The sequence below is a fragment of the Coffea arabica genome, chromosome 10e (genome assembly GCF_036785885.1).
Source record: "Coffea arabica cultivar ET-39 chromosome 10e, Coffea Arabica ET-39 HiFi, whole genome shotgun sequence".
Taxonomy (NCBI): domain Eukaryota; kingdom Viridiplantae; phylum Streptophyta; class Magnoliopsida; order Gentianales; family Rubiaceae; genus Coffea; species Coffea arabica.
Window position 1 is genome coordinate 45,277,781 of NC_092328.1, and position 14,111 is coordinate 45,291,891.

The window sequence follows — 14,111 nt, forward strand, 5'->3', positions numbered from 1 at the left end:
TTTTGTAGGTTTTACACATGTTGTTAAAATTGAGATATAAGATGAAATTTGGATCATATAATTTTTTTTGGCCAAACCTTGGCCGTGAACTGTCCAGGACGGTCCTTCTGATGACATCCCTGCCCCGTATCCCATTTTCTTGCCTCTTGTCGGAGTTTCAGAGGAGGCAGTTGTCAACACGGGATTTTGTTCTTGTCTTCAAGTGCTATTCCCCAATCGAATTCTAAATCCATTCGTGGACGGCAACCGCTTCCCGCCACAGGCATTCGAATATCCTCCAGCATATCTCCTGTTTAACAATGATCAAACCAACTTCGAACAAAAATACATATTGATTCAGCCAAAGTTCTTGAAGAACCCATTAAAAAGATGAATTTAAAAGTAATTAGTCTAGTATACCATTGGCTAAACGCTCACTCTCAATCCCATTTTTGGCCATGCAATTGCACGATTCCATTATATGTAGCATGTATAGAAGCTTTCTAGTATTGATGAGCGAAGTAGCACTATACAAGAAGAAGACGAAGCAATTCTTGGGTGAGAAATGTCATCAACTTCTTCAACTTGGACTATGGAGTCCATTAAGGATCATCCCTTAATGCCTGCAAGAGTTGTTGTAGCATATGATGCCACGAAAGATCGAACAGAAATAGAGTTTAGCCATACTATTCGCAGTATCAGATCAAGGGGCGATATTCTTCATGGAGGGGATACGCTTATGTTTCTTGGAGTTTTATCAAAAGTTCCTCATCCTAGTAAGCATCTTGATATTAGTGTGTTATAAGTTTTAATTCCATTTAATTTCATTTTTTTCTAACTGATTTTGGAGAAACAGTTGAGTTTTGAATTTGTGGGGATCTAGTGATTTCATACTTTCTGCAATTGTAAGTCTGCTGCTTGAATCAGAATGACAATTGACTGCAATTGAACTTCATAAAGGTCTCTGGAGATGCATGTCATCAAATGAAATTACCAATTTGTGTTTGATGGTTTTGAAATTCAAGTAACAGGTATCAAGAAAGGATCCGAGAGGCAAAAGTAGGTAGCTTGAACACTGAACTGGGAAACTGAGTACTATCTTGTATCTAGTATTTATATTTAATGTATTCATGCATGCAATTGGAGGAGATGGTTTCAAACAAGTCATAGTTATGTACCCAAGAGAGCATCTTGGAATGACGGATTTTCGAGAGAGAGAGAGAGAGACCACATTGGAACAGTTCTTGTGTTTTCGAGTATTTAGAAGTGTATATGATGGTTTTTAGCACAATCTGCACTCAATGGCTGGTAGTTTTGCGGTTTTCTGATGCAATATCTACCACCAAAGAAAAGGATGAATTGCAGCTGACGCTTCATTTAGTATAGTGATGGTAGAATTTGGAGGGGCTGCTTCATTTGATAGTTAATTTGTGTATACAACAGCCATGCTACATTTTTTTGTGTATCATCCAACAATGGGACAAAAAAAACCTAAACGACAAGTTGCAAGGCTTTCAAACATTAAGGAATGTAATATATCCAATTTATTTGGGGAATGAAGGCTGTATTTTAGCTTTCATAACAATTAGGAAAATTGCCTTGCATTTGTGATTATCCCTCCAGTATTCATATGTATATATCTGGTAAGTGTTGGACTTTCATTGTTGTAAAGTGTGAAGAACACATCAGCTACAATACCGTGTGGAATTAAACAACTACCAAAGCTGCAGAATGTATCCCAAATTAGGGAAATACTTCTAAACTAATCATCACTTAAATCTGAAATTTCATCACTGAATTTGATAGCAAACAGAAGACAATGAATTTCTTTATAGATGGCAAACAATAAACAGACTGTGATTTATGAGAGTAAACCACTTGGACTGACTATGTGCTGCTACTTTTCTGTTTTTCTGTTCTTGAAACTTACTATTATTTTTTATGTGTTTACCCAGTGGGATATCAGATGCAAGCACGCCCAGAGTCCTTTCTTGGAATTACACACGTGCGTCTAGTGGAAGAAGAGGTCTCAAACAAGGTTGATTTTTGTGTAAGATTGCTCCAGAAAAGTGCGGAAGAATATGATAGTGAAGGGGTAATATGCTCATAACAGCTTTCCTTTTCACCTGGTGCATAACTTCTCTATGGCCAAGTTACTCCTGCTACCTTAGTTGCAGAATGGTAGCAAATGGTTGATGGACTCTTGGAATTGTTGATCAATGAAACTAAAGCGCTCTAAACTTTTGAGTAATAAAAGAAGGAAAGAACTAGAGGAAAATTTTGAAATGTTTGAAGAGAAAAATCCAAATGAAATTTCTGATGCCTATGATATAAGCAATTAAGATCCTGCTTTTTTTTTTTTAGCCATAAGTTGATTTAATTTGCTTCGTAATGTTCATAATGTTTAATGTGTAAAGATGAAACAAATTCTTGTTCTTAAGCACTGACAATACTTTACATTAATTTCCCTTTGTCCGTGCATTTCCATGTGGATTTTGTAGCTAATCTGATAATCCATGATTTGAGAACACTACAGTTTCAGGTGAAGAACCTTTCTGACAGGTCTAAAAACATGCTTTTGTCTGTACGTGAGATGTGTTTTGGAGTATTATGTCAAGTTTCTCTAGATATATGGATATGGTATTCAAGCAATAACATATTGTTGAGCTTTAGGAATTTAGTGGCACTATCTGCAGGTCCTGGGGGCATTAATTTGCTGTTTAAGTTTGCCCTCAAATCTAGGTTGATTAAAGGAGTCATTTATCTAACCTGAAAAAGTTAGGTAGCAGACTACTGTTTGTTGATTTTCACCTTGTAGATTGAAGGCTATTCCCATCTTATCGCCCCCCAAAAAGCAGTTAATCTGCCCTGCATTTTTGATGCATTGGTCATATTTCTTGTGAATTGATCTCTCAGGCATCTGTTTTATGGCCTAGAGTCTCTCCGGCATCTGTTTGTTAACATAGAATCTTTGCAGCGTTGGAAAGTCTTCACCCTAGAAGCTCCTTTTGTATTGGTAGAAGCTCCTTGAGTTTCAATATTCAAAATGCAAAACAGTGATATACTACTATTTGTCACATTGCAATAGTAGAATCAAATTGCAGTATTGATTGCAATAAACTTCAAAGAATGTTAACTGCGCCTACTTGGCGAGTTCAAACTGTTTTATCAGTGTTATTTTTTGAATTGTTCATTTTGGTCTTTTAGTTTCCCATTTTCTACCATCAAGTGAGTTTCTTTTGTTGTTTATGTAGGTTGACATTGAAGTCAAGATTACTGCTGGGACTCCCACAAGGAAAGTTGTTTTACAGGAGGTTATTACATCCAATGCAACTTGGGTTATACTTGATAGGTAGTTTGTCTTACTGATATATATCTAATAGAAGTAATTTAGTTGTTGCGCATTTGATGTCAGTTGCGATCAGATACCAAATGCAGAGCGCTTCATCTTTAAATCTGTTACAATGTGCTCAAAAGAGAAGAATGGAAAAGGATGGAGAGGACACAAGGAAGAAAATCTGATGTGTTCCTAATTCCAGGAAGCTAATCTAGTCAAAAGTCTGTACAATAGTAGATCTATGTAACTAAAACTTGTCATAAACTGTATCTTTGCTCCTGTTTTCCAGTGTCAGAAGTAATGTATAACATTTTTTGTCATCTACTGAAGTTAAGGAGACATGATTCCAGGGTTTAGCATTATCTGGTGGTGTACCTTATGGATTGGAACCTTCCATTCTTCATTCAAATGGCAAAATAATGACAAAGTTGGGCACTCTATTGGTGCTATAAAGCTTTCAAATGCTCAATTGAACTTGGTGTAGATCACTTAATGTAATGTTTGTACAGGAAATGTCTGAATTCTGAAGCAGAAATGCACTTCATCGACTAAATATGGTTGCATGATAGCATAGGAAAGGGATTTAACTGCAATAATAAGAATAGAATAACAATTCTAGAGAATGAATATGTCTTAAAATGCTCATATATTTAGCTAAAATGGTTATGCTTACTTTCGTGGGTGATGATTGTTTATCTCTTATTAGGCAATGAAATGAACTTTCGCAAGTTTGCAAATTGGTAGTCAAGAAGGTAGAACCAGCCTTTATGGACATATTATTTCCCCAATAACTCTATTTTTTTGGCATTATTTCTGTATTTGCTAAAATATCATATGACAGGAATTGAAGATAAACTGCTTTAGCATTTCTTACATGTTCCTCCTCATTTTATAACAAATACAATCTTGGCAGGCATCTAAGACGAGATTTGAGGTTTTACCTTAAGCAAATACCCTGCAAGGTTGCAATCATCGAAGATAACTTGTCCATGGTGGTTGTGAGACCATCCACTATTAGTGACACAGATAAAGTGGAGCCAAACTTGTTTATTTCCCTGGCAAAAAATGTCCCTCTGTTGGCTGCTCCAAATGAAGAGAACAATGAGCAATTTATTATGTCTTGCAAAAGTCACTCTGCCTCCATGGGATCCTTGGAAAACTCTGATAGGATAAAAAGCAACTTGCTACCTGCTCTGAAGTACAACCCTCAGGATCATAACATATCCTCACATCACGAACTTGGCCCAAATTCTGAAGATAAATCAGGTAGAGAGCATAATTACTGTAATCTCATGTCAAAGTCTCCAAATTTAGGAGCTACATGCAACATTATATTTCATATGATTTGGAAATTTTTTAAATTGAAAATTACTTCTTCTTTGACAGCTCGTCCCTTGTTCTCATCTGATGGGGCTTAAAGTCCATTTTTTTTATTTGAAACTTGACAGTCCAAAAGAAATTGTTTTTAACTTTTTTTGTGAACCAATTATAAAAGAAAGCGTTTGTTTCATATGCATATTGCTTCTTCTATGTTTTGTGCTCCAATTGTGGGCGCTTTTACAAAAACTCTAGCCATGAACATCTTTTTCTTTGGCTTTTTTGTTTGTAATAAGTTAACAATGTAAACAGGAAGGCATGCCAAAGGAGGAAGCAAGCCTCCAATTTCTCCACAAGTAATTGAGAAATTACGAAGAAAGCCTAGCGGGCAGAGATCCAATGATACACCTGTTCTTTGCATTGGTTGTGGAATGAAAACGAAGCCAGATATTAAAGATTCAATGAAGTTCAGTTTTTCTGAGATACAGCTCGCAACAGATGACTTTTCAAAGGATAATTTACTAGGAGAAGGCGGTTATGGTCATGTATATAAAGGTCGACTAAAGGATGGGCAGTTCATTGCTGCCAAGCTGAGGAAAGAAGCAAGCACCCAAGGATTTGCAGAATTTCTTTCAGAAATATATGTGCTAAGCTTTGCACGTCACAAGAACATAGTGATGCTGCTAGGCTACTGTTGCAAGGAGAACCTTAATATCTTGGTCTATGAGTATATTTGCAACAAGTCTCTTGAATGGCATCTTTTTGGTAAGTTGATATAGAAAATTTTTGGCACTCTATCTAGCTACATTCCTCATCTAAATGTTACGTCCAAACTCCTTTTTTATTCTGTTCAATGCTGTCATGGTGGCACAGATAATGAAGGAGATGTCCTAGAGTGGCATAGAAGACATTCTATTGCCATGGGAACAGCAAAAGGGTTGCATTTTCTTCATGAAGAATGTCGTGGAAGTCCCATCGTTCATTGTGACATGAGGCCAAGCAATATACTGCTTACCCATGACTTTGTTCCTATGGTAAAATTTCTGCAGTTTACTTATGTCAAATAACTTTGCCAGCTTTGGAGGTACTAGAGCTCCACCATTGCTTTTTGATTGAAAACTTACATAAAGTATTACATTAAGGGTTTGTAGTACCTGTGCCCTGCATTCATATGAATGAGTATTAATTATTGAGTTAATCATGTGAAAGCAAAAGATCTTTGAACTGTTAAATACCATGATAATCACTTGCTAGCTGAATTATTCACTGCTTGCTGTCTCGCTTCCAGGCCTGATGTATACTTAAATGAAATCTTTAATCAGTGGAAATTCAGTTTCTTATTTGTGTGAATCATATAGATCTCTTATAATAAAAACATAAGAGTGTATATTTGTTGGATCACAGTTGCTGAACAACCTAATCGCTGTGCTTCCTTTATATGCAATTTACTATTTGACAAACTAAATTTTGTCAATATTGACCTAATGTTCATTCCATTCTTTAGCATTATGCTCCAGGACCTCTGATTATTCCATTCATAATTCAGTCTTTATTGAATCTTCACTATCTTGAAGAAGTTTGTTTAATTATACTGCAGTTTATGCTACACTCTCTAATTCTTTCCCTTTTTCTTTTGTGCAGTAGAATGGCATGCGATATTCACATGTAGAATAGTAGCATTTGCATGTAGTTAGTTCACTTATTCATGTTTCTTTCCTATGTTTGGAAATCAGATTTCTCTTAGCACTTCTGCTTGGAGTTCATATGTCTTAAAATTTTTGGAGAACAGTGTTTGGGCTCCTTTTCAACTGTCAGGAAACATGAGGATAATGCATGTCGCTTTTCCTTCCCTAAACAGCTAGGTGACTTTGGCCTTGCAAAACGGAGAACAGATGAAGGAAATATGCACAAAAGAATTTTGGGAACACTTGGGTGAGTATATTGATCTTATGGTACATGTCAGTGCAGCTGCCGTACTCTTTCATGCAGATTAATTCGAGGTGCTTTGCTTAATACAGGTATCTTGCACCAGAATATGCTGAGAATGGTATTGTTTCTGTGAAAACAGATGTATACTCGTTTGGTATTATACTGATACAACTTATGTCGGGACGCAAGGTTGTTGATTCAAATAGACTAGACCAGCAACATTCCCTAAGACAGTGGGTAGGTGCCCTGATTGACTCAATTGCTCCCAACAATACAGTTTGTGTTTGTTAACCTGCAATTTCTTTATCTTTTCCAAGAAAATAGCTATTTCTATAAGCCTCTTCATAACTATTTTTAACCTGCATTTTCTTCTCCATAATGCATTTTAGGCAATACCGCTGATCCAGAGGCTTGCACTACATGAGCTTGTTGATCCTCGCATTCAAGACTTTTATGACACATATGAACTGTATCTCATGGTTCGAGCAGCTTATTTGTGTGTGCAAACTAACCCTGAGATGCGCCCAACAATGGGAGAGGTAATTGCTAATCGATGCCTTTCAGTATCTTGTTCATCATATCTAGGAGTTGTTGCATCGGTTCAAGCTACTTTGCAAATGGTCGTACAAACTTGGTTAACAAATGTGTTTTGCTTGAAAATCTTTATATCTATCAATGGAATGATATGACTTATTTTCATGGTCAGCCGTTAAACGTTCTGCCTTCTCTAACCATATGCAAATTTAACTGCAGGTTTTACGTCTTCTAGAAGGCGAAAGTGATCATCTTAATCAATTAGCAGATCAATTTGTAGCCCATTTCAGTAAATAATGAAGCATGACAAATCATGCCTCAGCTACTGGGTATTGAATGTCCTAAATATTTTAAGACTCAGATTTTAAATCCTACCATTTGGTGCAAGTATATTGTACATAGCAGCTTGGTTTATTTTAGTATTATCTCCATGGTGTCTCAATGCTGCAATTTTGGCTCCTCACAGTTTTGCTGAGTCAAGATGATTGGATTGCAAGTTAAGTGATCACTTAACTGTTTCTCAAAAAATGTTAATGCATGTTAAATCAAATAAATCTGTTCCCTTCCATTTCAGTGCAAAAAGACATGATGGCAGCTTCAGTGCTGTAATGCCCTGTCTGTACTCAAAAGGGTGTCGTATGCAGTCTTCATTACTCAAATATCTACTATTCTGGTTTCTCTCTCTTTTTCTGTTATTTTCTCCTTGGTCACAATGGCTAAAGCATGGAACTCCCACTCCTTTGTAGAAATGTTCAATTGCATTGTTATAGCTTTATCATGAGTATGAAGATTCATAGTATACGTTTTGTGAGTGTGACTGTTTAAGTGCTCAGACAGTCTTTTTTTTTTTTTTTTTGGTTGGTTGAGTTGCAATTTGCATTAAAAAGTGTACCTTAAGGTGCTTGGATTAAATTTGTGAGTTTTGAGTTTTTGACACTTTCTAAACTGTGTTTAACTAATTCCACATATGTAGTTCAGCTAGCAAAAACTACTGTCTCTGCTACTGTGCCATACTGGCATTGTATTTTCATTAACATCTGATCATGTCCAGTTATGACTTTTCATTCCATTGTTTTAAAAATTTTCTTCCTGTAAAGTTTTTTGCCCCCTCAAGTCAAGTAACTGGCCAAGTGATTTGCAAGGTGGATGCAATTTAGAGGTAGCTAAAGTTTGGAGATGTTGGTGGAAAATGGAAGGAATGTGTATATGCCCATTCCCTTGAACAAAATGAGCTCAACCATCTACACTATCTTAATCAATTGTTGCGTTTAGAGAAATGCAACTTTAATGATGCTTGGAGAACTGCTGATATTCTCTTTTTTTCTTTGACGCTTAGGTAAAGATAATTTATAGGATTAATCTTCTATTCGTTGACACTACGTAAATATTGATTCATGCAAATTAATTTTAATTTAATTTAAAATTCAAGTTTTACACGTCCATGCATCCGACCCCTAACACATATAAGGTTAATCCTAATTTGTATTGATAAAATTTAAAGTATATAATATATAGGAAATGATATTAATTAGTACTTCTCAAAAAATCTCAAGACACTCCTTAAATTTCATCTAATGCAAAAGAAGGGAAGGAGTACCTGAGACTTTTAAGAAGTGCTAATATCATTTTCGTAATACATGGATAAAGGTTTAAAGAACTTCACAAATATGATGGATTTGCACAAAGAAAGATAATTAACATTCATCTTTTATACAATATATAATGCATGAACAATGATAGGTGGCCTAAATACTTTTTGTCATCTTTTGAACTTTCACTTTTATCCTTACAAAAATTAATTTTTATCCTAATCCTCTAATCACATTTTATCGATATAACTATTCATAACCGCCCTAAGTATTGAAACTACCAAATTACTATAACCACATAAACCAAAAAAATCTTGCAACTAAAATTACTATTTCACTTGCATTTATGACAAACACAATTTCCGATCACATTTTTATCTTTTCAACTCTCCCACTTTGATAGGCTTGTTTTTCATTTTCATCCGTCCCAAATTATAATCTATTTTTCAATTAAAGAATGTAGTTAACTTGTAAGTTCTCTAAAATGCCCTTATTTAATATAGGTTGTTATTGAATATAATCTAACTTATTTAATATAAGGCTAATTAGTCATACTCCATTTAATATAAGGATATTTTAGGAAGATAGTGAGTTAAATTTTTTCTTCCAAAAAAGTTAACTAACTTTTCTTAAACCGTGTAAAAAAAAAATAAAAACCAAAACTATCAAAATGAGACTTAGGGGGTACCTTTTTTTTTTTTTAATTTCACATACATCACATCACAAAAAATACAGACCAAAATGCCTAAAAATCAAACTGCCTTGTTTTATTCAATGCGCAGATGTTTGCAGTTTTAATATGAAACTCTTGGTATTGAATATGTTTAAACGTGTTTTTGGGTTCAATAGTCTCCAAAAAAACACTACTATAGTTGCTTTTCAAAGTATAACATTGAACATCCTAAACTAACATTTAATTATTTAAAAGTAAATACATAAAATTACATGTTGATCATTAAGTGATGACTTTTTAGTGAGATACTATAAAACTTTTCAACTCATTTGGCCATTTTTAAAGCTGGTTGATGCCCCATGAACACTAGGAAAATAAAGTGCCATCAACTCAAAACTTTTAGTGTTAGTTTGGACCAACAGAAATGGTATCTTATGCCATCTCCATAGTCGCCACTAGTACGCTAATGATCAGTCCTTTACCTCAAGTTCTTCACCAAACGTTTTGCTGTTACGTTTTCTTTCATATCCCTCCGGAGGGAACAAAATGAATCAGTATCGTGCATTAATGTTCTCTTTTGGCTTTTTAAGTGCCTGTATCATCAATTGCGTAAGCACTGCTACTTCTAAAGAATAATTTATATTGGAGAATGAAGAAATTTTCTGCAAAAGAAAAATAATCATAGTAAATTTACAACCAAAAGATGCTTATGTTAAACATAATTTTTTTATTACATTAATTATACTTTGACAAGTAAGTTGTGCTATAAAGTAGTTGTAGTTTAGAAAAATTAAAAGAGTTTGTCCTTGAATTAATTACATCAAGGACTAATCTTAATTGCATATATCCAAAACGTTTGTGAAGGATAAGAATTAACAATTTTTAATTTATTAAGGGAGACCAATTTCAATAAGAAAAGAGGCATTAAAAAATTTTAGAGGGAACAATATAGATAAAAAAAAAAAAGAGATTTTTTTTTAAAAAAATATTGGGGTGCAAACTTGATAATTAAGAATAAGAATTTCAATATTCCACAGAGTGCATATAAAGGAGCAACTTAAAATTTTTCTTTCATACCTAAAATAAAATTTTCTCAAAGTTGAGGGGGCAGTTCCATTTGACTCCTTCCTTGATTTTGACTTTAATCACCATTAAGAGTTAAAGCCAGCTTTCGAAATTATATATAGGAGATACTTATAAATTATTTGTCACTCAAATTTCACGTCAACAACGACAGAATTTCAACACACAAATTTTTTTTTTTCAAAAGGAATGATCCATACACAACAACTATCCAACACGCATGGCATTTGGTTACATTTGGGGGTTGCAGCATCATGAAGAATTGCAGAGTAGAAAGTGCTTAGATTCTGTATCATGCTTGGTTCGGTGGATCTCTATTCTCTACCGTTCATTATTTTGTTGACATTTTCAAGGGACCCATGGAGTCTATTAGAATTTAGATGCGGTCGTAGTCATCTTCCACTCATCATTTCTGTCTCAGATGCTCTCCATTAACATAAAAAGTGACCATATATAAAGCTTGATGCCCTTTACGGTGTTGCATTGTTAGTTCTTTTATTTTTATTTTTTGCCTTTATTATAAAGGATAAAATGGATTTATTCTCTAACAAAATTATAAAACAACAATTTTACTATAACTTTGGATCTTCCCATATTTTTACGTTCAATTTCTCCTTGTTTATCCACTATATTTGACACACATTTCTTCAATTTTTCTTTATTAACATCACCCAAATTAAGCCCATGCACTTGTTTCCCCTATAATACTTCACTTTTATAAGAGAATTAATATTACAAATATTTTTATTCTAATTAGTTATACACACATCTGAGTGTGCCTTAATCACTATTATGTATAACAAGAAAAGAATTATTGAACATGTTTGAACTAATTCTTGATAAGAAATTTCAGAAAAGTAATGTACTACCCATCCTTTAGCTTTAGATACTCTTATTCGTATTTTCTTCATTCAGAGTTTTAATTTTTTGTTTATATTCTTAATTAGGCTTGCTATAAAAATTGAAACCTAGAAATTGGAACATTCGATTTGTTTTCTTAATTAGGGTTTGGGTGTATGTATGGTGGAAGTTGGACCAGTTTTGAGTGCTTCAACTTTTAGATATAATATGGCATATCATTATTATCCTCTTTAGTTCTCTTCGTGCAAGGCATTAATAGTGCATATCATGCAAGCAAACTTTTCTTGCTGCAATAGAACGATGAAACTTGGCAATCTTTGTGATTGATTCACGTTGAAAGCAGCATCTTACATTTCCACTGTTTTGCATATGTAGCTTTACGAAATATTCTTTAATTATCTTACATTTCAACCAAGAGTTTCAGAATATACAGTATACACTTTCAACTAACTTTTCTTAAACCGTGTAAAAAAAAAAAAAAGCAAAACTATCAAAATGAGACTTAGGGGGTACCTTTTTTTTTTTTAATTTCACATACATCACATCACAAAAAATACAGACCAAAATGCCTAAAAATAAAACTGCCTTGTTTTATTCAATGTGCAGATGTTTGCAATTTTAATATGAAACTCTTGGTATTGAATATGTTTAAACGTGTTTTTGGGTGCATATCATGCAAGCAAACTTTTCTTGCTGCAATAGAACAATGAAACTTGGCAATCTTTGTGATTGATTCACGTTGAAATCAGCATCTTACATTTCCACTGTTTTGCATATGTAGCTTTACGAAATATTCTTTAATTATCTTACATTTCAACCAAGAGTTCAGAATATACAGTATACACTGTCATTTTTGGATACATGTCATATATACAAAAGTTGATATTAGAATTCAAATTTGGATTAAGTAATATGCATGAAAATGTGAAAATGTATACTGTCAATATAAACAACATTAATCCTTCAACAAATCCTATCATAGTTCCCCCCCCCCCCTTTAATTTTTAATCTGTGATCTTATTGTAGTTTATTTTTTTATTTTTAAAATTTTTTATTAAGGCACAATCCTACCATACTTTAAGTTTAGGGATTTGGATTATGAGTGGAATTAAGATGAATGTTAGTCTTATAACTCATTTTAGAGTTACGGATAATTCTGGATCACACATGCTTTCTAAGAAAGATGGGCAACTGGCTTGTCTGTTAATTTTTCTATTAATTCTTAAAATACTGAAAAATGCAATTTGTTTTAATCCCCAATAAAAAGAATATGATGTTTGGTAATGAATGATTTAAAGAAAGATAGATTTGAAGCCAAGTTGGCTATTTGATTTGGAATAATGTGTCCCTTCGAGGTGCGGTTAGAATGGATTTGAAAGATGCACAAAAACAAAAGGGTTTGGAATCAACTCCTTAGAAAAGTTGAAATCCCCTTGACTTTCAATTAAGATATGGGAAGATGTTACATTTCTCTTTTGGGTATTTTATCTCAAATTATAATTCAATGTTTGATGGTGAAATTAATGTTTTTGAATCTTATATTGTAACATGTTCAATTACTTAAGCTATGGATCATTATCGTCATTAAATATATATCGTCCAGTTATTTTATATAAATTGATGAAATGGTTCCATATAAAAGATCATGGAATTTCTCTTAGATTTGATTTTTTTTTTGGTCAGACCACCTGGTATCCGGAGTCACTGCTCCAACTAATCCGGATTCGGCCCGGGTTGCCCCCGCAGAGTCCAACTTTTGCTCGGGAGTAAGGCCTGGCCTGGGCTATTTGAACTTGGCGCTTACAACGAGAATCGAACCGAGGACCTCGTGTAGCATTCACAAGCCGCTTACCACTTGTGCCCAGCCACTGGGTTCTTAGATTTATTTTTAATAGCATTACAATTGATACAAATACTCTTGGGGATTTGGATGAGGATTTGAAATTACAATCTACCAAGATAGGGTCTGTTTGGTAGTCAAATTTTTGGATCTGTATTTGATATTTTGATAGATTAGTTTTTTTTTTTTTTTTTTTTTTTACAAATTTGTCTATAATAATTCTTCAAAAACATCCTAAAATTTTTAAAATATACACCCCAAAAGTTTTTTCTTTCTTGTTCTTCTTCCTCCTCTACCATCTCAACCCATCATTGCCGACATTTCCATTGCTAGCGCCAATATTGCGTTCCCCCTCGCTTTTTTTTTTTGCTCTTTCTCTCGCTTCCTCTCCTCCTCCCTCTTTCTGCTTCTCCTCCCTTCTTCTTCCTCCTTCTTCTGCCACCCATCTCTACTTCCTTCCCTCCCTTCCCCTTCTCCTTCTCCTTCCCCCATCTCTCCTTCTACTTCTCCTTCCCACAAATCGTGACAAATTTATTCCAGATTTGGCAGGAGAGGGAGGTGAGGGTCATAGGGGATGTGGTGAGGAGAAGGTGAAGGAAGGGGAGGAAGAAGAGAGAGACTGGTACAAGAAACGTGGAGAAGGGGATGAGAGCGAGAGGAGAGGAGGAGAAAGGGAGGCAGAGAAAGAAGACATAAAAAATGGGAGGCAGAAGGGTGGTGGCACAGGCGGTGGCAGTTGGAGCAACGATGGTGATAGCGAGGAGGAAGAAGAGGGGAAAAAAAGGAAAAAAAAAAAATTCAATTTCTCCACAAAAATTTTTTTCACAAATTCTACAATAAATTACAATAAAATTTTATACAAAGATCCAAAAACCACTTTATCCAGACAGATGTTTCTTATCATCCTTGTTCCTTCTTGTTTGCTGCAAGGGTTGGACCACATGATGTTTCTTATGATTAGATAGCAGA

The 14,111-nt window shown here is 34.4% G+C and overlaps 1 protein-coding gene across 1 annotated transcript; it reads left to right on the top strand.

Moving 5' to 3' along the window:
* The first annotated feature begins 83 nt into the window (after positions 1–83).
* Positions 84–7,515, top strand: LOC113712139 (serine/threonine-protein kinase PBS1). The gene is made up of 10 exons (XM_027235431.2): positions 84–755; positions 1,935–2,074; positions 3,234–3,331; positions 4,230–4,582; positions 4,946–5,398; positions 5,507–5,667; positions 6,492–6,565; positions 6,652–6,799; positions 6,952–7,101; positions 7,316–7,515. The coding sequence occupies exons 1-10, from the start codon at positions 545–547 to the stop codon at positions 7,391–7,393; spliced, it is 1,866 nt and encodes a 621-aa protein (XP_027091232.1). The 5' UTR covers positions 84–544; the 3' UTR covers positions 7,394–7,515.
* The last annotated feature ends 6,596 nt before the right edge of the window (positions 7,516–14,111 follow it).

Bases quoted from the DNA above. Each gene is read 5' to 3' on its own strand.
- LOC113712139 (XM_027235431.2), top strand. From the start codon at position 545: ATGTCATCAACTTCTTCAACTTGGACTATGGAGTCCATTAAGGATCAT. The intron at 2,075-3,233 runs GTAATATGCTCA...TTGTTTATGTAG, and splicing joins AAGAATATGATAGTGAAGGG to GTTGACATTGAAGTCAAGAT. The intron at 6,566-6,651 runs GTGAGTATATTG...TGCTTAATACAG, and splicing joins AGAATTTTGGGAACACTTGG to GTATCTTGCACCAGAATATG.